This window comes from Python bivittatus, unplaced genomic scaffold, assembly GCF_059951505.1.
Source record: "Python bivittatus isolate LINGU-HERP-01145 unplaced genomic scaffold, Pbiv_v1 ctg000070_np1212, whole genome shotgun sequence".
In the NCBI taxonomy this organism is placed as follows: Eukaryota; Metazoa; Chordata; class Lepidosauria; order Squamata; family Pythonidae; genus Python; species Python bivittatus.
Window position 1 is genome coordinate 49,182,957 of NW_028277034.1, and position 24,233 is coordinate 49,207,189.

A 24,233-nucleotide genomic window follows, 5' to 3' on the forward strand; every position below is an offset into this window, starting at 1 on the left:
CTTTTGAAGGATCTATGAAAGTTTTTTTTTTTTTTTAAGTTGGAGTAGGACCCTTCTATATTGGTTCAGCATAACTTCTCTGTAGACTCTTTGCTGGACAGTTTCTGTCCTTTCCTCATCCCATTAACTCTGCCTTAAAAGAAGTGCACTGAAATAATATCAGAAAGGCATTATAAGGAAACCTTTGAACCTATCCTTTGCAAGGTTAATCCCCTTTAAAGCAGGGGTGCAAGAAGTATAACCTAGGAGTCATATAGGGCCCATCAGAAGCCTTTTGTGGACCTCAGAGAGTCCCTCTACTGTAGGTCGGGCCAAACATTTGGGCCTTGCTTCATAGTCCTGACAATCCACATAGTAACACTATACATATTTTTGCAGCATTGAACTTTCCCTTTGCCTCTGGGCACGTCAGCAACTGGATGTCCCTTTTGGCTTTAACCCAAGCACATCAGAAGCACCAGCACTTGGATAGGTTGGGGAGACTGAAGACCCAAAATGATCACCTTAAGCTTTGCAATTGGCTAGCACACCTCCAAAAAGAGGCCACGTGCCCCTACACTTTGATTGTCAAACAAAATCTTGTATGACCCCTGAGCCACTGAAATTTGCAGTCCCCGGCTTTAATAAAATTTGTAGTCCCCAGCTATTTCCACCTTGTGCTGCAGAAAGGGAGGGAGGGAGGGAGGGAGGGAGGGAGGGAGGGAAGGAAGGAAGGAAGGAAGGAAGGAAGGAAGGAAGGAAGGAAGGAAGGAAGGAAGGAAGGAAGGAAGGAAGGAAGGAAGGAAAGGAAGGGGGAAAAAAAGCAGCAGCAGCAACTGCTCACCTTTTGATAAGTTCCTGTTATAGTCTACAGTTGGATATTCTGTCAAACTGAATCTTAAATTGGTCTCAGGAATATCTTGTTGCCTTTGCATTTCAGATTTGGATAAAATTGGATCTTGGCTGATGTGTACATTCCTAATTGCTGTTACTTCCCATGGACATCACTAGAGGTAAGACAGAACTATGGAATCCATTATCATTTCCATGGCTTTCAAAGGGGACTTTGCTTCTTCATAGATCATTACCTTGCAATGGTGATGGGCTTCCTGCATGCCAATTATAAGTGCTATCAATTGGAATGTACGTTCCAGCAGGGTCACCCACAGCAGGTCACAGATGAGAGATCATATTAAATACAATCCACTCAGGAAAAGAAGTGGCTACCTACTCAATGTTCTGCCAAGAAAACCCAATGGGCATTCACAACCTGGACAATGTCAACTTGATATTGAGACTCTGTCCTGTACCCCAGGTCAAACATTTTGCAATGAGCTACTGAGGTAGAGCAGAGGGCAACTGTGAGTTACACTGGTGCTTCTGATATGGCTGAATTAAAGACAAAAGGACATCCACTTGCTGACATGTCCAGAGGCAAAAGGAAAGTTCAATGCTGCAAAAATATGTATATCATTAATATGTGGATTGTCAGGACTATAAATCAAGGCAAACTTGATGCTGTAAGAGCAAAAATGTCAAGACTGAGTACTGACATTCTAGGAATCAGTAAAGTGAAATGGACTGGGATCGGTCATTTCACATCAGAAGGACATCAGATCTTTTACTGGAGACAAGAAAATCATAGAAGAAATGGAATAGCCTTCACTTGTAATAACACTCAAAGTCAGTGTTCCAATATAAGCCTCCAATGATGGAATGACCTCAGTTTGAATCCAAGCTAATCAATATTACAGTGATCCAAGTCAATGATCCCATTACAGACACAGAGGAAGCAGAACAGTTCTACGGCAACTTGCAGATCTTGTTGAGACCACACTCAAAAAAAGATCTCATACTAATTTTACGAGAGTGGAATGCTAAAGTGGGAAGTAGAATACCATATCGAATAATGGGAAAATTTGTCCTCAGTATATGAAATGAAGCAAGGGACAGACTAATTCAATTTTGCCAAGAAAAATGTGTTGTTGTTTTTTTTAATGTTTTGCTGATATTGGCCTTGGTATTTTAATGTGTTATTAGCCACCCAGAGTCACATTCGTGAAATGAGCAGCCATAAATCGACTAAATACATACATAAGAAAATAGATGCTGATACAAAGTACTTTCTTCCAGCAAACTTTACCAACAGACATCTCTGGATAAACAACACTGAAATCAAACGGATTATATACTCTGCAAATAAAGATAGCATAATTATTTTCTGTGAGCAAAAGGACAAGCAGACAGCAGTCCAGATCACAAAGTCCTTTTTGCCAAATTACAACTTAAACTAAAGAAAACCAATAATCCGATAAACAAAATACAACCTCAGCAGTACTCCTTATGATTATGCAGTGAAGATAAAAAATAGATTTAATGGATTAGATTTGACAAATAGAGTGCATGAGGAACCCTGGACTGAAATTCATAACATCATGAAAGAAGATGAATAGTTACCTACTGATATGTTGAAAATACTGGAGAAAGGCTGAAAGCAATAGGCAACAGAGGCAGGAAAAATCGCCCATCTAAACTCTGACTCTCAGAAAAGAGCAAGAAGTGAGTTAGATGTAAATAAGCAATGCAAAGAAATCAAATGTGAAGAACATGCTATTTATTTATAGAAATCAAGTGAAACTTTCATGCAAAGAAAAAAAACACAAAGGCAGAGATCAGAAGGAAATATAAACAAGAGATAGCATGAACATACAAAAGGGTTGTACCAAAACAATTCCCCAAATTGACGATACGTATGAAAGTTTGAAGCCAGACATTCTGGAAAACGACAAGTTATAATGTATTTAGAGTATACTGCAGGATGATATATCAACAGAACAGAAGATGATGCAGAGAAGGTGCATCCTGTGGTTTATAAGCAGTAAGGAAGCGAATGCAAAAAATAATTCTATATTTTAATAACAAAAGGGCAGTGCTAAAGAATGCTCAAATTATTGAATAATTGCATCTATCTCAAATGCAAGTAAGATAAGACCAAGGACCTGGGAATTCAGACTTCAGCTATACCTGGAGTGAGAGCTGGCAGATATACACATTGGAGTCAGGGGAGGTAGTGGCATCAGAGATCACACTGCTACCATCCAAAGGCTAATGGAAAAGAAAGGGAGTTCCAAAAAGACGTCTACTTTTGCTTCACTGTATATACAAAAGCTTTTGATTGTGCAGACTACAACAAATTGTGGGTAATCCTGAAAAGCATACTAGGCCAGCTCATCTACCTATTGAACGATTTGTCTGATGATTGATTATGTGCCATCAAGTTGTTGTCGATTCTTAGTGACCACATAGCTAGGTTTTCTCCATGATGATCTGCCCCTCACCTGCTCTTTCAGCTCTCCCAATGGCATCCCTATTGCCACTGTAACTGAGTCCCTCCATCTTGGTGCTGGTCCTCCTCTTCTTCTCTTTCCTTCCACCTTTCCAAGCATTAGAACCTTCTCTATAGAGATAGGTCTTTGCTTAATGTGTCTGAAGTAGGATAATTTGAGCCTGATCATTTGTGTCTCAAGTGAGAACCCTGGGTTGATTTGTTCAGTGATCCATTTGTTTGTTTTCTTGGCTGCCCATGGTATTTTCAGGAGTCTTCTCCAACACCAAAGTTCAAAAGCGTCAACACTCTTCCTTCTGCTGTCTGATGACCAAGAAGCAAGTTAGAACAGAACATGGAGCAACTAAATGGTTCAAAATTGGGAAGGGCTTGAGCTGAAGTTGTAAACTGTCACCTTATTTATTTAACTTATTTGTAGAATATATCATAAGAAATGCTGCACTGGTAGAAAAAGAATGAATTAACATTGCTGGGACAAGTATTAACCATCTCAGATATGCTGATGACACTATTTTGATGGCTGGAAGCAAGGAAGTTTTGAAAATTCTTGCTGAAGGTGATAGAAGCTACACTAGTGCTCAATATTAAAAAAAAAAAAAGTTAGATAAAGCCAGTCTAATGCAAATAAGCAGAGAAGAAGTTGAAACAGTCTTTTACTGACTGTTTTCATCTTCCTAGGATGAAAAATTCACAGGGCTGGTGATTGTTGCTATGAAATAAAGAAACTCTGCTAGTTGGGAGAAAGGCGATAACAGATCTAGACAAAATATTAAAGTGCAGTGACCTCACAGTTACAGAAAAGGAATATATTGTCAAGACCATAGATTTCCCAGTTGTGATACATGGATGTGAAGGCTAGACCATCACAAAAGTTAAACAAAAAAAATGGATGCCTTTGAATTGCAGTGCTTGAAAAAAGTGTTGAGAATATTTTGGAGCGCAAGAATAACATATCGTTCAATACTAGATGAAGGGAAACCAGGTTTCTCACCAGAAGCGCTAATAATGAAGATAAAGCAGGGTTCCTCAACCTTGGCAACTTTAAGATGGGTGGACTTCAACTCCCAGAATTCCCCAGCCAGCCTTCTGGGGAATTCTGGGAGTTGAAGTCCACCCGTCTTAAAGTTGCCAAGGTTGAGGAACCCTGAGCTAAAGTTTAAATATTTTGGACACAAACTGCAAAGGCAAGTTTTATTGCTTGGATCAAAGGCAACAGAAAAGAGGCCTACAAAAGCAAGGTGATTAGATACTATCAGTGGTAATACAAGCAAGAGCTTGTAAGACTCAAAGAAGCAATAATTGACAGACAATCCTGGTGAAATGATGTCCATCAGTTCACGTAGAGTTGGAAGTTACTGAACAAACAGCAAAGAGATATTCATGGAAGATCAGGCCCTCAATGGCTACTAAGCCGACAGTTATTTACTACTTCATGGATCTCAGGAAGCAGACCTTAATACAACTGCTGGGAAGCTACAGTGAAACACGCCCATCATCTTCCTTTTTATGTTTGTAAGCTTCCTGAATACATCTGGTTGGCTATACAATAATGGGCTAGTTGAGTTCATGGCCTAACCCATCAGGGCTAGTGCTAGCCCCACAAGGTAGACTAGACCAAGAAATCAATTCCACAGGAAGGCTAAAACTATTTTTATTGAGATAATAACAGACTCTTGCAAGTCTGATTGTGCTATATCTCCTCCCCCTTCTTATACTCGAGTGAATCAAGGTCGCATCTGCCCGAGCTGCTTCTGAATATTATCTCATACTTCTGGCCTTATAAAATGTTTCAACCCTTTTTGTCTAGGTAATGGTTCTTGCATATTTCTGACAAGGTCGTCTTCTTTACTCTCTACAACTACTCCTTTGGTTCATACATATTTCTACACATTTTTTAGAGTGATAACACTTTTTCTTTTCAATGGCATTTACCGAGTTCTAAAGTGAAAGAAACCTATCATTTAAAAAATAGTAAGCAGGCATCTCACCTTGTGTCTGCACACAGTTTTAATATTACTGTGCAAATGCAAGGATTTAAAGCAGACAGAGAATCACAACAACCCTTTAATGAATAGCCACAGGGAAGCATTCTATAAAGGTCCTGCTATCTAAGACAGCAGTTTTAAGTACTTATCCCATTTAGATCTTGGAAGACTGCCTCCTTCCTCAATAGGTCAAAGACTTCTGCCAATGCATTTAGTCCTCATGAGAATTGATAGTTAGATTTTTCTTCTGAGGACATGGTCATAGATAACCACTTGCAGGTAGAGGTCCGTTTTGATTGGAGTCCGTGTTGTGTTGTCTCCAGGAAATGCCTGAGAACCAAATATTAGCCATCATCAAACAGGAGGAGGAGAAAAATAAAATCAATCACTGGAACCTGTATGGAAGATCTAACGATGTTCTCACATCGCAGTGAACCCAAAACTAGCAAACCACATTTTAGCTTAGTGTTTCATGCAAATCTAGTTCATATAACCATGTAACCAGTATCATTCTATGCAAACTTAGAAAACTGAGTCAACTGAGTAAAGTACATGGGTTAATATGTCATGCAAACACAACCCTTCTTAGATTAGGTGACCCGAAATTTATTGCAAACTCAGATAATCTTTCCTGCCCCAAAGTATTGAGTTTGGCAAATCTTGTGGGAGAGTCAATCATAAAAAATGTGTATGGAATTCATGAAGCCAAGTTTGGTTATGATATCTCTTGCATGCATGATGTGTTCTAGGAAACTTCTGCTGCTTGTCAGAAATGCAACTGACAAAGGCAGTCAAGATGGTAAGCATTTGTTCATACAGACCCCAAGAGCTGAATCTGACTTGATAGCATCTAACTTTCATACTTTTCAGGTACTGCAACCTTTTGGTATGAATGTTGTGCTACAGACTTTGGGAGTTGGGTGGCATACAAGTTTGATAAATGATGATGACGATCTTGACCCCATTAGATTTGACATAGCAGCGTGAATGAGGAAAGGTCAGCTCATTTTTTAATTATTCTTACCCCCATTTAATTCATCTCCATTTGGTTATATCAATGTTGCTCAGCCTTAGCTACTTTAAGATGTGCAGACTTCAACTCCCATGCTGACTGGGGAATATAGGGAGTTGAAGTCCACACATCTTAAGATAGCTGAGGTTGAGAAACACTGGGTTATGTGACTCTGCACTCACCCAAACAATGGAAGGGACATATGTATTTGCCCATTCAGGCAAGAACTCTGACTGTACCAAGAGTCCTTGATGAAGGATGGTTCTTTGTCCCTCACAACCATTAAGAGATGTACAGTTTCCTATCACTTATATACATCAGGAGATACATTTGTGTTCAATCATTTTACACACACCACACAAAAGAGACTAGCGATGCAATGCCTATGACTTTAAAGTGTCCAGATTCTTCTCGGCTTTAATGCTTAAAGTATATATTTCACACAGCAAGAGAGGATCTGCTTATTCGCTACAGATGTTCCACAGCTGCTGGAACTTAGACCAGTGACCCACTTTGAGTGCAACCAAATACACTTTTTAGGTATGCATTTTTAAATGTCTCACAAACCAATGCACTCATTTTGAAATGTGTATAATTTGATATTTTGTACTGATGCTATTCATATGCAACCCTCTTTCATGGGAAGCACTTCAAAGAAACCATCATCTAAGAGTTGTTTCTGTGCAAACCCAAACAAATTACGGCCTGGGTTGGTTTTGAGAGGAACCAAAGCATGGGTGTGTTTGTCATATTCAGTATCTGCTTAAGGACTTTTTAAAAGAGGGCAGTGAAGAACAGCTGGGTATGCTCAGATCACAAGACAGGGCCATTGTTCATTAGAGGAAGGCTTCCGTTCCTTTGCAAGTGAGCAAACAACTGACAAATGGGTATGCCTCAAACCAACCTAGCATCTCCCATTCTTTTGGAAAATTAGGCATGTGCTTAGTACACTCCCACTGTAAACGGTTGGCATGTAGAATATGTCATCCTTGATTGAATTATGGTCACTGCTGTTTTTCCTCTTTGTTGTGGAGGAGGAAATGGTCTGCCGCCATGTTTATGAACATAAATGAGTAACTTTGGGCTGGCCATAATCTCTTACATCATTATCTCCTTTAGGAGAGGAATCATCGCTCAGCAGAAGATCCTATGTTTTTAAACAAAGCAGACCCAGGTTTGAGTCCCCACCACCTTCAGGTAACAGGACAAGGCAAATAAAGCTGCGTAAGGACCTCCTATCATTGTGAATCTGGATAGCGTGAAAGCAAGACGGGGAGTCACTGCCATGGAAGCTAAACAATACAGGGCTAAGTAAACCAGTAGTCTGATCTGGAAGAAAGTAGCTTTTCAGAGCTGGCTCTGCCATTGGGCAGAAGCAGACAAATCAGCCAATGGTGGGAGCTGGTGAGAGAAATTCCTGGCAGCTTCTCTTGAACCCCTCAGCGTTTGTCTTGTGTTGGGGAACAGAGTGGGGTTGCTGCAGAGCTTGTTTCAAGCTCCCTCCACTAGCCCACTCTTCTTAGGTTTGACAGAGGGGCTATTTTGTCCCTGACCCACCCCTCCAGCTAGCAAAACATCTTGGGGCAGTCTCATAGCGGCCCGTGTCCTTTGATTCTATTGAGGTAAAGCGGTGGTCAAAGAAAGGGTAGGATCTAACATAATCTCACTTTCGGTGCTTAGACTAGGCTAAATTATAGGGGCTAATTACACAGGATGGTAAATGACTCGCTTCCAGTGTCATGTGAAAGCAGATGTGTTTTTAATTAGAAATGCAGTGTGTGGGAAAAGTTTTCATTGGAACCCAAGTGTTTAAAATGGATCCTGGCCAATATAAACAACTGTGAACTATGGCTCTAAATCAGAGACAAGGGCATGCCTTATCATATGTAGCAGTTGTTTCATTTGCATACAAGATGCTTTTAATTTTGGAATGTATATATGCACGCACACAATAAATGAACTAAAACAAAAAAGACACCCTCAAATTAAGGACAACTCCTGATAGATGCATCCAGGCTTCTGTAACTGCACTATCCCAATAGCTGTATCTATCAAGCAAATCTAAGTGGCTTACCAGTCCCATGATGCAACAAAATCACCATCATAATTATTATTAAACAATAAGAGTAATGCAAATAAAATCCTAATGCCATAGCACCCATCCCTCATTCCATGATGCACAGACTGATAGTTCTCAGCATCTCAGTCCCCAAAGGTGATGCAAGCGTTTAATTTCTGGAATACTAAGATGGAGGGTGTTGCTTTTCTTTCAGGGATTCAACTTGTCCACCAAAGAGGGCCCCAACAGGGAATACTCACTTCTGAACTCCTTCTGGCTGTATCTTGGGGATGGGGGGACCTTTGAGTGTGCCTTTCTTGTATACAGATTTGGGCAGACAGCTTCTAGTTAGAGTAAGTGGTCCTGAAGATAAGCTGGGCCCAAGCCATATAAGATTTTATATTTACAACCAGCACCTTGAAACAGGGAAAGAAACAGCAACCAATGTAGCCCCTATAATACCACAATAATCTGGCAGCAATGGGTTCTGCCGATTAACATAGGAGCAACCACATTCCATATCAACTGAGGTTATCAGATGATCCTCAAAAGCAGTGTTTCAGAGCTGTTTTGCCACTGTGTTCCCTTCTGAATTCCCAGTCTAGTCAACAGCCTTGGAATTCCTAAGAGGTTCCCCATCCAAATATTAACCAAAGTCTGACCCTTCTTAGCTTCTGTAACCAGAAGTTTGAGCTATGATATCTTAAGAGTTCCTGATTCTCTTGAATTGTCTTCCCCAGCTGCAAATAAATAAAGCATTTTAAAGTCTTTAGAAAGCAAGAATTACACACTGGTCACAACCATACTTCTACAACTCTTTATCACTTGTTCTGGCTCTGCCCTCAATAACCTGGCCGATATGTGCGGTCAGCAGTCCTACAGTCTTTGGAAAAACACAGCTTGCACAACTGCTCCACTCGAGGCAACTTTTCAATCTTTGTCATTTAAATGAAGGGCTGCCTTAGCATAAAAAATTTCATGGAAAGAAAGATGCAAAGGAAAGAGGAGGATTGGGTTTACCTGGTTTGAAATTGTATTTTGCAGCTTGCTGTTTGGTTTGGATGAAAGAGTGGGTGCCGCTGAGAAGGCTTTTGGAGTTAGAAGAACGTGACCTGAGTTTTGGGTGGCATAGGTGATACAATAAAGTCAAGGTTAATGTGGATTTTAAAAATCATTATGTTAGACATGCCATATTGAGAATATGATATAGATTCAAACTCACTTTTGTTTGTATCCCAAAAACACTCTCAGCACATGAAGCATTTTATAGACGAGAAATAAGAGGCAAACACAAATGGCTAACAAATCATGAGATACTAGAATTTGGTCAAGGGGAATACAAAATAAAATCAAGAGAACAACTGATGGCTGAGGGATACAGCTGCCAATGGTTTTTTATTTACGGTTACCAGAAATATTTAAAGTAGATAAAAGAGTTCATGGTACTGAACATTGTTAAGACCGATTTTGAAATAGAATTGTGTACAAATGATGAACATGTAGTTGTTAAAATATATAAACTTTTATTGAAATTTGAAACAGAAGAAGAACAAGTGAAAGAATGTATGATGAAGTGGGCTAAAAACTTTGGTTATAATTTAGAAATTAAAGTGAAAATATGTGGTTAAAAGGATTGAAATTTACATCGTGATACAATCTTAAAGAGAATTTTTATAAAATGTATCTTTGGTATATGACCATAGAAATTGTCTAGGATGCATAAAGGCACTTCAAATTTATGTTAGAAGTGTGAACAACAAGAAGGGTCATTTTATTGTGGTTAGTTTTTTCTAAAAAAACTAGAAAGTTTTGGATTCAAATACATACAGTGATTCAGAAGATTTTAAATATACAGTTGAGACCAAAAGTCTTCCTCTTGGGACTGATGGACAAACAACTGGAAAAAAGTCATGGGACTTCGTTTTTGTATATGATAACGGTAGCAAGATTATTGTATGCACAAAGATGGAAAGATTTGGCAATACCTACAATGGGGGAATGGTTGGTGAAGATGATGGAACTTGCTGAGATGGACAAATTGACTTGTTTGATTAGAAAAATGACAATATCTATGTTTATGGCTGACTGGAAACCCTCTATGGACTTTTTGCGTAAAACAGAAAAAAATGAATTTATGATATATAGTTTTGATGATTAGATAGGATAGATTATCGAAAGAAGAGAGTCATGATGTAACTTTAGAGCAGTGTTTCTCAACCTTGGCAACTTTAAGATGTGTGGACTTCAACTCCCAGAATTCCCCAGCTGGCTGGGGAATTCTGGGAGTTGAAGTCCACACATCTTAAAGTTGCCAAGGTTGAGAAACACTGCTTTAGAGAAAGAGGTAAATTTATAATTGTACTTATAACTGCTGTAAAGATCAGAAGCTACTTCTTTGTATCTTTTTTCTTTCTTTTCTATTTTTGTTCTACTTTTTCTTTCTTTCTTGCACTTTAGCCCTTTTTTTGATTTCTTTTTCTTTTTTCCTTCCTTACTCTATATAACTTTGTATTAGTTTTTTACCTTTGTTTTCAGTTTTTTAATACAAATATAAATTCATGGAAAGGGTAGGGGGAACCCGCTTCTGAGGAATAGTTTTTTATTTAAAACCTTTCTGCAGTGGTATTATTGCAGGGTTATGCAGGCAACAATTACACCTGGAGATGAGGCCTCTGCCTCTAGGCTGTTCTTCTTCCAGCCCTAACTTTTACTAGTAACACACCTGCCATGGGTCTAATATTCCCGATCTCTATTCAAATTTCCCATTTGCTTCTTTGAGAGCCGTTTTAGCAAAGCCTTCAGAGCTGCAGAAATCCAGATATCCACGAGGTGGCAGCAAAAGCATACAGAGAACTCGAGGGGTCCTATGGTCATACGATCTTTTTCAGCCCAGGTCTGGTAGCCCAGTTCTCAACTGACAAGGTCTAGGTGGGTTCTGTAGTGCTGAACTCCCACCAGCATGGTCATTGCTAAGAATGTTAGGAACTGACATTCACATGTTACCAAGTTAGGAAAGACTGACATATAGAAAGAAAAAGGTTCTCCAGATGTTCTTAGCAAATCCAAGTACAACTGCTAAAGTGGGCTGGAAAACCTGACCCAGGGTTCAAATCTGCTACTGCTTCTGCTTAAAAACGAAAAGAAATACCTGGCGATGCAAATTGGGCTCTATGATGGCACAGCTGATGGTTTGACTGCTGCTACATTTGTGTCCTCCAGTGCTTCCACCTGGAGAAAACAACCAACTGCTAGAACCTATTTCCTCTATTTTATAGTTGGATTATATGGCCACGCAGCACAGAGTGACCCTTGGGAAACCACTTGGAAATGTTGGGTCTGCCAACTTCCTGCCTGTGGCCTGAAAGCTGTATGTAGCTGCCTGCAAGCCTGAGATTATTATTTTTTTTTTTTTGCATTCCATCCTCAAGCTTCAGGCAGAGCCTCAAGGTTTGCATCTGGCAATTGATCCTGCTAAGCTTCAGTTGCTCTAGGCAAAGATCCCAAGTATCTGCTTGACTTGCTAGCCAAACCTCTGTTTATTTCTCTGCCATTTCCTGTAGCTGTCTATTGGCTAACAAACACAGAGGGACTGAGGGAGAGGCATAGCCTTGCTCTTGCCCCACTTACAAGAAAGCTTAGCCCAGCAAAGAACCACAGGAGAAACACCTGTTGTCCCTGTCTTGCGATCTAAACCATAGTGCAGACAAGGCCTGCAAGAGAGTGGTAGGAATCCTTGGCTCCAGAGGTCCCCTCAAACCTGGAGTGGACACTGCCCCTGAAGGATACGATCAGGTTATGTACAATCACAAAGATAGACACGTTTGCATCTGAGAAATACTAATGGCAACAAGTAAGGGGCTTCTTTGGAAACAGAACTTAGTTTACAAGCCCAGATATATGGGCTTGAGAACCTAATTCACAAGCCTTACAGTGAAAACCAATTTAAATTGTCCTATCAGCTTTTGAAGATTTTTCTTCTTCTGACCCTGAGGAAAAGATGTCAGGGTTTGATTCCCCAAAAGAAGCCTGAACAATGACTACTAATTTCAAGTGGGCAATTGTCATTTATGGATAAGTGAACAGTTAGAAGGCTGTGAAATTGGGGCTGGGAGACTGTATGTGGCCTCTTAAATATTCTGAAATACAGTTTGTATTTAAGGTACTTAATAAGAACTTAAATTCACCAATAATAGCTAATCTTCAAAGGCATCCATGCTTTTCAGCAACCAAGTCTGCATTCATATCAACTTTTGCTCATTCCTTTAGTTTCAACAGCTTGTCCTATTTTTATTAGCAAATGCCACATGACCCCTTACCCTCTTCCCACAATTCACAGGAACATAGTTTTTGGGGGGAGAGGGAGATTTACCATGTCATGAAGTAGAAACAGTTATACTTTGAGGTTGTTATTTTACATTGGTCTAAACTGAAGAGCCAGATGTTGGAAGATGGTGATTCAATGGCATCTTATATCATCAAAGCTATCCAAGATATGTAAATATAATAGATGATGTTTTTTGTTGAACAAATCCCTTCTGGAAAATAGTGAAAGAAACAGTTGAAGAAGTGATGACTACTGGTTAATTTTGGATGCTTGTATTTTGATTCTCTGTGATTCTTTTTGGCTCTCTCATTTCCCTTGGATGGATACAACACTGCCAGTGAAGCTACATATGACTAAGTCTCCATTATGTTGTGGGTCTTCCACAAAGTTTATCTATTTACCCTGCATAAAAGAGTAAGGGGCTTGTTTCACGGGCCTCTGACAGAAGCCTCAATGATGTCATAATTGTCATGACATCATCTGCAAATTTTGCAAGTCACATCATTGGCATGTGGCACAAATTACATAATTTATGCTCTTGGACTGATGACATCATGATACATGTGACATTACTTGCTTTCCACCTCCTCCCTTCCCCACAAATGTCCATGGCTTCTTCACCATTTTTCCTGGCAACATTTTTCTAATAAAAATCATACTCCAGCTGATTTTCTACTATGGGGAGGAAATATTATCTTGTGCCCCTGCAGGTTAAAAAAAAAAAAATCAGCATGTGAATTAAAACAATATGTGAGATTTGAGAATATCCACTTGATTGCTGGTTTTTGAAAAACAAAATAAACCACAACTTCAAGTAGTTGAACCTTGTTGTAGTTTTGCTCCACTTTTTCCCAAATGGTGAGAAGAAGTGTGTCAATTAGGACTTGGAAAATTGAGAGGTTTACTTATCCTGGTTAAGGTCATGCAGACTGTCAAAGGCCATTAATCTGAAGTTTGAGTGTTCCCTAATTGTTTGTGCTGTTTGGACAACAGATTCACTCATTGCTGATCTGAAAGAATATTGTTATCTACCTATACCTGTAGGTCACGAACATGCTTATTTTTTTATAAAAGGAATGGATATAATTTATTTATTAAATGTATACTTTTCTGCAGATGAGCACTCAGAGTAAAACAAAATACAAAAAGTTAAAAACATTAATACTAAAATCAGTTAACAGCCCAAAACCTGAAGAAAAGATGTACTGAAGTTTTCTAAACATCCAGAGAATGGGAGAACTCCCCAGCTCAACTTTCCAGGAAATTCACGGTACATCTTAGGGGCATCTGCAATTGGGGGGTAGATTCAAAGAATTTTTGACATTTCCCCACAGACACCTGCGCTCTCTCTCACATCCCAAAGGATAGGTCATGACGATGGGGCCATCTTACTAACCTTAAAGATTTATAAAAGGAGAGGAGGTTGTTCAGACATTCAAACCCTAAGCCATTTAGGATATTAAAGGTTGGCAAGCAGTACACGTTTTGTGGTACAAGCATCATGTGATCCCTGTCCCTTGTACCAATTAGCAGGCTTTGGGGGGGGGTTGGTATTTTTGAGTCATTCTTGACTCCTGGCAACTGCCTGGACTAGCCCCTGCAGTTTTCTTGGCAACATTGCCTTTGCCTTTTTTCTAGCAGTGAAAGAGTGTGACTGACACAAAGCCCCACAGTTGGCTTTCATGCCTAAGGTAGTACTAGAACTCATGGTCTCCCTGTTTCTACCCTGGAACCTTAAACCACTACACCAAACTGGATCTCAATGAGCAACTGCATTTTTCACCAGGTGTAACTTCTTACATAGCCCTACGTAAGTGCCTGTGTGGTGGAGAGGTGAGAGTGTTGGACAGGAGAGGAGAGATCTGGGTTTGAATCCATCTTCAACCATGAAAGCTTACTGGGTGACTTTGGGCCGGTCGCTCTCTTGCAGCCCCAACTACCCCATAGGGTGAAAATGTGAGAAGAAAGAGCTATGCAGGTCACCTTTAGTTCCTGTACAAAAGGTGGGGAATAAAGCAAAGAGACAAACAAATAAGATAGGAGGATGGCTGGCTACAGAATTTTTTATGGAAAAAATGATGTTTTTTTGGAATCTATTTTTTTAACTGTAGACAGCCCTCCTTTTATTTTGACTACACCCACTTTGCACTTGTTTCCCTAACACCATCCTCAAGACTGTATGTATCCGTCAACCCACCTGCACTCTGGATCCACAATCTGCTGCTTCATGCAATGGAAGCCCACCTGACCTCCTTATTTCAAAAGAAGAACACTTCTCTTTTGTGGGAAAGGAGCATTTGAGGGTAAAATTTCCAATAAACAGGATCTCAAGCAGTAAGGCAAATGTTTTGAAACAGCCACCCCCAAACTGCAGCTAGCCTGATGTGTTAGGATTGCAAATCCCAGAATTCCCAGCACACAAATTGCACAGCTCCATATTTAGGGAAGATTGCTTTGAAAAGCTTCTGTTGTCAGAGAAACCAACGTTGGTTAGATTGACTAAGTTCCAGCAGCACAGAAGGTGGAATGAGATGGTCCGGGGATGATTTTAATTCAGAAGTCTATCTTGTCTACATTAAATTTAAGAACATTTTATCACAAAGATATATGAAGGCTTGCCCTTTATTTCAGAATTTCATTACTTAATAGGACCACGGCATAACTGGTCAATGGCAAACATATTAGAGAGATATAGATGGTATGTGTCTTTGAGGCATAAATACAGGGAGACAAACGATATGTTTGTAGGATCTCAAAAATATCTAAGGCAACATTATTACCTTGGGATCCACATTAATGACCTTCCTGTCAGACTTGTTCTTGAAGAGTAAGCCACATGCATTTTCTGCAATCACCTGGTAGTTTGGACTTGAATTCATGGAGCAGATGTTTCTGTCCCAGTTGTAGAAACTGTGGAAACAAAGCAGAAGCCATGGAGACCATCCCTTCAATGTAACAAAAGCTCAAAGCAAACTGCCCTCATTGTCTGCAATTGGTTGTTGAGGGCATTTCTTCCTGAGACAGTTTTCCGACTAGAAGCAAGGATGACAGCTGCTGAGCATCTAAACAGCAGATGACTCCTGCTCCTCTTTTGACTGGAAAGTGGGTGAGGGAATAACGAGGCTTTCAAGGTTTCCTACTGTTTGACCTAGATTACCATCAAGGAAGTCAAGAGAGGAGGACATTAATCAGGAAAGCTTTTACTTTCCTTTGATGGAAGTCTTACTTCACTGTTAAGAGTTTCAGCAGTAACATTCTTCCCAAGATAAAGAATGACTTTCAGCTAGCTGAAGATCTCTGGCTAATCGTCCATGTGCTCTGCTTGTTGAATCAGGGAAGTACAATAGAAGAAACTGAGCTCTCAGATAACTCTGCCTGGGGCTGCAGCCAATGAGGATCCCAATACATGGTATATTCGGTGGTTGTCTGCTACTTTTAAAGTGAGTTTTTGTGTGCTCTGCATCTGTACTACCATTACAAATCCTCATGTTTCAAGAGAAGTACCACTGTGAGCCTGATAAATTTGTAGCAGTGTTCCTCAACCTTGGCAACTTTAAGATGGGTGGACTTCACCTCCCAGAATTCCCCAGCCAGCCATGCTGGCTGGGGAATTCTGGGAGGTGAAGTCCACCCATCTTAAAGTTGCCAAGGTTGAGAAACACTGATTTGTAGCAATGCCTCCCACCCCACCTGGTAACATTTAGAAATGCAGTACGTATGCAATGAAGTGACTACACCAGAGATCTCTTGCGCCTGCAAGCAGTGGTCTATGAGAATGGCAATGGCATCAGGGCACCCATTTCTCTAAAAGAAGGTGAAGACGTGGGCCCATACTTTTCCAAAGGCTCCTGATGACAACATGTAGTGGCAGCCTGCAGTAAATCACTGCAAGCCCAGCCACTTAACAGCTATAGAACACTCCACCAGTTGATTTTATCCTTTCTTTCCATTTCTTTTTAAAGGAAAAAGCCCTTAGAGTCTCATTCTGCATTAAGTGAGCCAAAATGTTTCAGAAGAAAAATGTTTGCACAATCTTCTCCTACCTCCTCCTCCTCCTGCTGGAAAACAGACTATTAGGAGCCCCTTTTTGCTCATTCCTGTATACATGCTCAGTTCTGCAGGAAGATCTGAGTGTGCAAGCCCATGTACGAATTGCAGGTGTCAACTCTTCTCTATCTGTTTATCTCACACGGCTGCCTTGTAATCGCTTTCACGCCCAGCAGCACAGCTCGGCTAATGGACACGTTGCACAACTTGCCTGCGTTTTGAATGAGCAGGTTGATGAAAGGGAATTTGCTTGTGAGATTTCTCATGGGTGGAGTATGAGGTTCTTGTTCTTGCTTTGCTGCAAGATGTCCAAGGGTGTGCACGACTGTCCCATCTTTCAGTGAACAATCATATCTCCAGTTAAATCCCAAGGAAATACTTTGTAACAGAACTCTTCCCGTGAAGCTGGCTCAGATCAGGAATGGGGACACTGAGAGTGGCTTCAAAGTCACAGAAAAATGAGTCATAATTAAAACAACAACCCACTAGCAGCAAGGGGGCTTCCACCACCTTCAACAAGAAAGTCAGCTCAAAAACACCAGAGAAAATCTGAAACACCAGATGAATGCAGAAAATCACTGTTTCTACTTCACGATATGGTAAATCGAGAGCTTTCAGCATGGAGCTAAGAAAAATTCCCTTTCACCACTTCCTCTTATGAAGGAGGAAAAAGAAATTTTTCTATAAAGTATTTTCCCTGGCAAGACAAAACAAATTAGATTTGTGGGGAAAGAACCATTAATCATTGCCAGAATAAGCACTTCCCTCATTTTGCCAAATTTTATACCCACGCGTGAATATCAGTGTGCTTCTGTCCTCTTCACGCCCCAAAGATCATGCACCCGAGCCAGTGAATTAACACTTCCTTTGCAAGACTGCGCTTGACAGGACAAGCATAACCATTATGGCTTGACACTGACTTTTCACCACATGCTCAGTGAGCCCACAGCCCACATGGCTGAAGCATTTCTTCCTAACAGTCTCGTAACACTCCAAGTCAAAATGCAACTGGCTTGATTTTGGTTTAGTGTGGCTTCTGAAACCAGCCACGATGGTTTTAACCCATGCTTTGGGTGGCATGAACTCAGCCAACTGTGGTTTGATAAACTACAGTTAAACTGTGGCATAATGTATTACATGAATGAAGCCAAAAATGTTCCCTCCCATAAGAGAAGAAGCTGGCTTAGAATGGAGGCCGTAGGAAGAGATAGGTTTCTAATTCTACACTAGGGCTTCCTACCTTCCTTTGATACCTCAAACATTCAAGCTATCTTCAACTCCTGTGCCCACCTGCTTCTCTTATAACCCTGGTCACATAAACCCAGCTGAGAAGTTGTGTTGCTTGAAGTTAGCATGACAAATGATCAAGGGAACCAGTGAACTGCTAAGAACATTGCAGGGGAATTTTTGGTTGCAAGAATTTGAGCTGGGTAGCAGTGACTTGAGAAAAGTATCCATTGTTTCTCTGTTGCATCTGCCTAAAATGAATTTCATTATGCTTATTTTCCCCAGAGCACCTGCACCAATTCAATGTCATCTAGATGCATAGGAATACAAATCCAATCAGCTCTTACCAGCATGGCAGTGGATGATGATAAGTGGAACTGGAGAGCACTAAGACTTCTGAAGACAATGTATTTCATCTCTCTAATACTTTGCTGGCTAGAATGAGCCAGAGGGAAATTATCTTGACATTCTTCTACTTTTCCAAATAACATGCTTTTGTTAAGCATGGCAACAGCCTCAACAATTCGCCTTATAAATAAAAATAGCATTCCTCTTGCAGCTGGACAGTGGGCACCGGTTAGGGTTGCATATTCCACATAGCTGAATGTCTACTGGAAGGGTATGAATTCCGTTTGGAACATTTGGAAAACTTAAAATCATAGTTAGAGGAAATTTATGCTACAGTTTTAACACATTTTTGGCATTCTTCACTGTCTATTGGATAACACTTCTTGCTCTTTATCTCAGGATGCTTTGAATTATTTCAAAGGCGGCTCTAATTCTATTAATCAAAAGTAGATTAAATTAACTATTGGGGCTTCTTAAGTTCTTAGGAAGCAGTTGGTGCTACAGAAACACAGTTACTCATTTCTGAGAGTAAGTGAAATTGTCCTGAACTACAAACATGTACTGGCCAAAAAGGTAACAAAACATAAGTTAAAGACAAATCATTGTTCTGTATTATAATCCAAACTATCAGAGATTCACAAGCAAAGGTCTTTCCTAATTATTCTAATTATTCTATAAATGGTTCTTTTCATTAGAAATGCCACAGACTGAACTTTGGATTTAAATAGCAGGGGGTCTACACATGAAGTGTCATCTGCCTCTACTGTTGGGCTGATGATTTCAGACAATACTAAACATTGCTATTTCAGCACTACCTTCCTTTTCTAAGTTGTCCATATGAAACTGTTGTAGCATCCTTTCCCAGGCATTGCTAGGCTTCTCAGGAGTCACTAGCAGGGAAATTTTTCCTACTCAGAGCCTCTGATGAAATAGCTAAATCCAAAGATATGGAACATATTTCACAGTTGATCAAGAGCATGTCCTAGTCTTCAAAATGGACCAAGAACAGGTTCAAAGGAATGATGCCGCTGGACCATTGTGCCAGAAGGAAGTCCCAGCCTCTGACTAATCATACTTGAGACAAACTACATGGATAAAATCTTAAAAAACAAGAAGTATTGAGTGGTGAGCGATGATGACCTTGGCTGATCTTGGAAAATAAAGCAAAGTCACGCCTGGTTAGTGGGAAATCCCAGTGCCGTAGGCCAGGCTGGGAAGTTGAAAAACATATTGCAAAATGGCAAAATACTTTCATATTGTTGTTGAAAAAACTATAGACATCCCTATGAAGTTGAGCTTGACTTGAAGGAAACTTTACCTTGATCTAAGAGCAACCCTCAATTCTATCGTGATTAATCATATTTATTTTTCCTTTAATATTGTAGTTCTAAATATACAACAAGAGGAATCATCACCCTTCCTTCCCTCCTTCCTATTTCTCCATCTCTGTTAATGCTGGAGCACTCTGAATGTCTGCAAAGAGCAGTGCCGGCCCGAGAGACCTGGTTAAGAAACAGAAACAGCCTAGCACATCGATTCACACTGGTGAGTGCTGCTATTGAAACACCAGACTCATACGCTTATTTGCAAGTTCTCCTCCCAGCTGAGCAGCCTATGATTCTTTGTTTGCTTATTCAGGGAACTGAGTAAGGGAGAGCTGCATTCAATTGCTTTGCCAAATTGTCCCTAATTGCCAAATTAGTAAATTAGCATAATCAACATTGGTAAATTAGTGTAATCGAAATACTCATTAAAATCTTCTGCTATAGACCCCTTTAGAATACTGCAGAGAAAATTTACAGATTAGGAGTGTTTGTAATATACCATTAGGAATCCCTGATCAATTGGAATGGGTACAGCTCTGTTCAGATCCCAGTTTGAGGAGAAATTAGAACAGAGAGAGAAAACGCCACACCTACCATACCCTGAGCTTCTTAGAAAGTGGAAGAGGTAGACATGTGATAAGAGAGTCCATCATACATGTGAGGGTGCCTTGCTTTCAGGGGGAGATCTATCTATATCTTCAAGGGGGGAGGGTGTATGTATGTATATATGTATGTGCACACACACACACACACTGCACTGGGGAAATCCTACTTGATTCTCTGCTTCTCTTTTAAACTCTCGCACCAGGCCAGGAAGAGTACCTTGGTTTCACTTCTCCAGTTTTCTCTCCACCCCACCCCCACACAAATACAACCAGATAAAAATGTTCCCTATAGCAGATTGGGAGTTAAATACGTCTCTCCAGTATGTGGTTCCAAACCTTTGTGATGTCAGCCATCCAGGTCCACATCCTACCTCTTAGAACTAAAACAATTACCATTCCAGAAATGGGTGGGAACAGCAAACAGAAGGGATGGTGGTGGGGCTGAGAAACATACATTAGATCCATCGTGCATTTCATTGCAGATTGCCAAATAATCATCTCTTTGGTCCCTTTTTTAGCCTCATCAGATAGGATCCTGAGCTGTAAGTTTTGTAGGATGGGGTTCCACCTATCAGCCTTTTTGAGGTCAGACATTTAAAGCAATTGTTACTGTGATGGCTATGAGGAAAAAAAAAAAGATCCAAAATCCATGGAAGCCACCCCTTTATTAGACTGCAAGCTTTTAAGTTTCAAGAACTCTTCATCAGGCAAGATAATTAAGGGGTGGGGTAAGATAGGAAAAAACCCAGCTTCACTGATCTTGTACAGACTGCAGTGTTTGATGTTTGATGGGGAATTTTCAGATGTGCAGCTTCAATCTTATCAGATAATAGTAGATGATCTCCCAAGTTTGCTGGAAAGATGAAAGGAGGATATGTTTGTAGGTTACCCATTTGGAGAAATACAAGTTCCGGTAATGAAGGAGCACACATACTGGACCGCTCACGCCTTTGGGATAAAAGGCTGTTTCTACTTATAAGGCTGCTTGCAACTTTAGGCTTCCATATTCCTAGTGTTCCATAAACACGGGATGTGTCTTATTAAATCCCTGCAGTTGCCAAGTAAGTAGAGAAAGGGATGCGTAGCTCTCTCCCAGTTGCCATAGATCTGTATCTGTTCCCATGGGCCTCAGCCACTGTGGCCAATGGTTTTGCTGCCTTCCATTCATATAAGGAAGAAACTCTCTGAGGAGAATGCCTGAGAAAGATGAAGAGGAAAATCAAAAGGAGGGACCGAAGACGTATGTCAGAAGGCTGCAGAAATGCCACATCTCAGAGCAAAAAGTAGGGAGAGAGAACACAGGTCATTGTTTCAAATAATAGAAACTAGGGTTACAAATAAAATAAGTATTCACTCTATAGAAGTAGAATGAATATGATGATTAAGAAGTAGATTATTCATGTGGGCCTCCTGAGCAGGCAAGTGATGTCACATGAATCGAGCTATCTTCACGAAAAGGGTGCAACTAGCAGATGTTTCATCATTTGCAGAATCTGTACGATGATGTCATGATGCCTTGGTCAGCATCGTGGTTCCTAACAAGCACCTATGATCATCTAAGCTACATATTGGGAAGGGAAACTTGCTTATTTATGTGATTTATATCCTGTCTCCAGGTTTTCCACACAACAGCAACCACCAAGAGTTATTTGATTGTGGCAGGATAGAAATGGAACAAACTCACTGTCTGGGGAGAGGGACTGGCTCAAATCCCCCAAGGAGCTTCCATGGCTGAGGAACCTATGTCTTCCCACTCCCCATTTGACACATTCACCACTACATCGGTCTCCTTTCCTATTGACCAGAATGAGGGCCTTCCCAGGACTCCACTTCCTGCTACCATCTCTGCTCTTCTCCTCTGAACTGAAGAGTTTACTCAAGATAAGTAGGTGCAGCACCACTTCCATCTCTACTATTAAGTGACTGGGTGCTACTGTTGGATGACTAAGGGAAACATCCGGCTATGGGTATATTGTACTAGAGACTGTTTAAAAACTAAAGTCAAGTTGAACTTCCTCGTTACTTTTCAGACACAGCTATGTACAGAAGTGGTTTGCCATCCCCTTGACTTAAAATATCAACCAGGTCCAACTCTATTTAGTTTTATGAGATGGGCCAAGATCTCATCTTAATGCTGTTACATGCTGTAGGGATAATTAGGGGAGAGGATTAAAGAATGGTTACTCTTTTCAGGAGCCATCTCTTGACTTTGATTGTTTCCACTTCAGGTTAATTTTGGAACATAATTTATCAAAGAAATCTTGCAAGAAGGCTGTTGCTTTGATGGTCCAGCTTCCTCCTCTTCCTTACACCCTTGCAATCTCCACCTTAGCCTCTGTTGTCTATCACTAACCTGTTTCCCTCAGCTGACCCGTGATGGAGTTTTGTAGGTTAAGGGTGTCACAGCATTTCTGACTACCACCCAACAGCTTACAAAGGATTCAGCAGCAACAAGAGGGATGCAAAGTTAGAATTTTAAATCCTGTTTAGCTCTTAATATTGCCCATGTTCACACAACACATTTAACCTGGTTGCTGAACTAGTCTGTGCACAATATATTAAACTGTATAAACTTCCCCAAAGAGATGGGTTTGCAAATGAATGCTTGGTCACTGCCTCCAAAAATCAACACTCCCCTCTCAAGTTTATGAGCTTGTACACAAGCTGCTGTCTTTAACCTGGTTAAATGTGTTATGTGAACACACCAGTGATGGCTTTCAGAAGCTCCCCAGCTGGTTCAGATCAACTAAGTGGCTTTGGGGAAGAGAGCCAACAGCCCCTCCCACTTTTAGGATCTGATAACAAGCAGTACAACAGCTGCGTGACCTCCTCCTCTTATCTTCCAAGAGCTGACTTAAAACAGTGCTTCATGTTGGAGATCGAATCTTTATTATGCTACTACCCAAATGTGCTCATACCAAAGGGATGTGGGGATTTAAATGTCTTTTGAGCTGTGGTTTTGCAAACCCTAACATTAACATGCCTTTGCTACACACGCCACGTCCAGAGACAACCAATGCAACTTGCCCTACGAATCTTAATCAGCCAAGTCATCCATCACAGGGTTCTGTTGCATCAGTTCTTCACTGGTTTTTAATACCCTAAGAAAATACTAATGAACAGGGATAGATAAATCCTGGTCTGGCACCAGCAAAGTGTGGCTTTGCAGAGTCTCCCTGCCAGGTGTGTCCTCACCTAGTGATCCCACTCTGCAAACCAAGGGTTAAGAAGATTCAAGGCAATTTCTTCTTATGAAAATTATGGGAGGTGGCTAGAGAGGTGCTGAAGACGTTGGCTTTCAGCCCTGATTTTATTTAATGTCTTCAGAGGCGGGCTGGAGCAGTTCTTGGATGGGGGGGGGGGGGATTGCACAACTCTGTCGGCGCTGCTCTTCTTTGATGTTACTCAGCCCCCATCCTGAGTCCTGATATTCCCAAACCCCAATGCATATTAAGGCTTCCCCCTCCTCTTCTTTGGTTCTGTTTCTCTTGCCTTCAAATCCAGACTGAACCTGGAAAGAGGGGCTGTTTTTCAGAGAGAAGCACATCAATGTTGTTTTGATGTCGTTTGGAATTTTATGAGTTCTTGGCACATTCAGATCCCCACAGCCCTAAGGGATTGGGGATGTGCAGTTGGCCTCCAGGTTGTAGCAACACAAGGAGGAAACTGCCACGTTTGTTTCCAAATAAGAGCCTTCTCCCAAGCTGTCTGTGAGAATCATAGCAATAGAACATAGGAGCTAGCAGTCTTGGCTGGTCAGGAGAAAAGCAGGGACAGAGTGAGTTAAAACTTGGATGGGGGACCACTATGAAGTCTCAGAGCAGTAGACTAGATGGGGAACCTGAAAAATCATCTGGAGAAGGCAATGGCATCTACTATTGAATTGTTCCCAAAAACCTCTTCATGAATGCATCCAGGAGCTGAGCAAAACTCAAGTCTTTACAGTTTAAGCAGCAATGTTGTGCCTGCAGCTGGT

At 40.7% G+C, this 24,233-nt stretch overlaps 1 protein-coding gene and 1 long non-coding RNA gene across 2 annotated transcripts in view; one reads left to right on the forward strand and one right to left on the reverse strand.

The window, feature by feature from the left end:
- The first annotated feature begins 949 nt into the window (after positions 1-949).
- LOC148216895 (uncharacterized) lies at positions 950-22,280 on the forward strand. The gene is made up of 3 exons (XR_015794663.1): positions 950-992; positions 19,713-19,872; positions 21,874-22,280. It is a non-coding gene; the product is annotated as an uncharacterized LOC148216895 (long non-coding RNA).
- Positions 5,545-24,233, reverse strand: part of CFAP299 (cilia and flagella associated protein 299) — a 258,212-nt gene continuing 239,523 nt past the window's right edge. The window contains exons 5-6 of the mRNA XM_007425361.2: positions 15,486-15,615; positions 5,545-5,640 (exon numbers count right to left, since the gene is read on the reverse strand). Of these exons, the coding sequence (XP_007425423.1) occupies positions 5,545-5,640; positions 15,486-15,615 (226 nt within the window). The remainder of the gene's footprint in view (positions 5,641-15,485; positions 15,616-24,233) is intronic.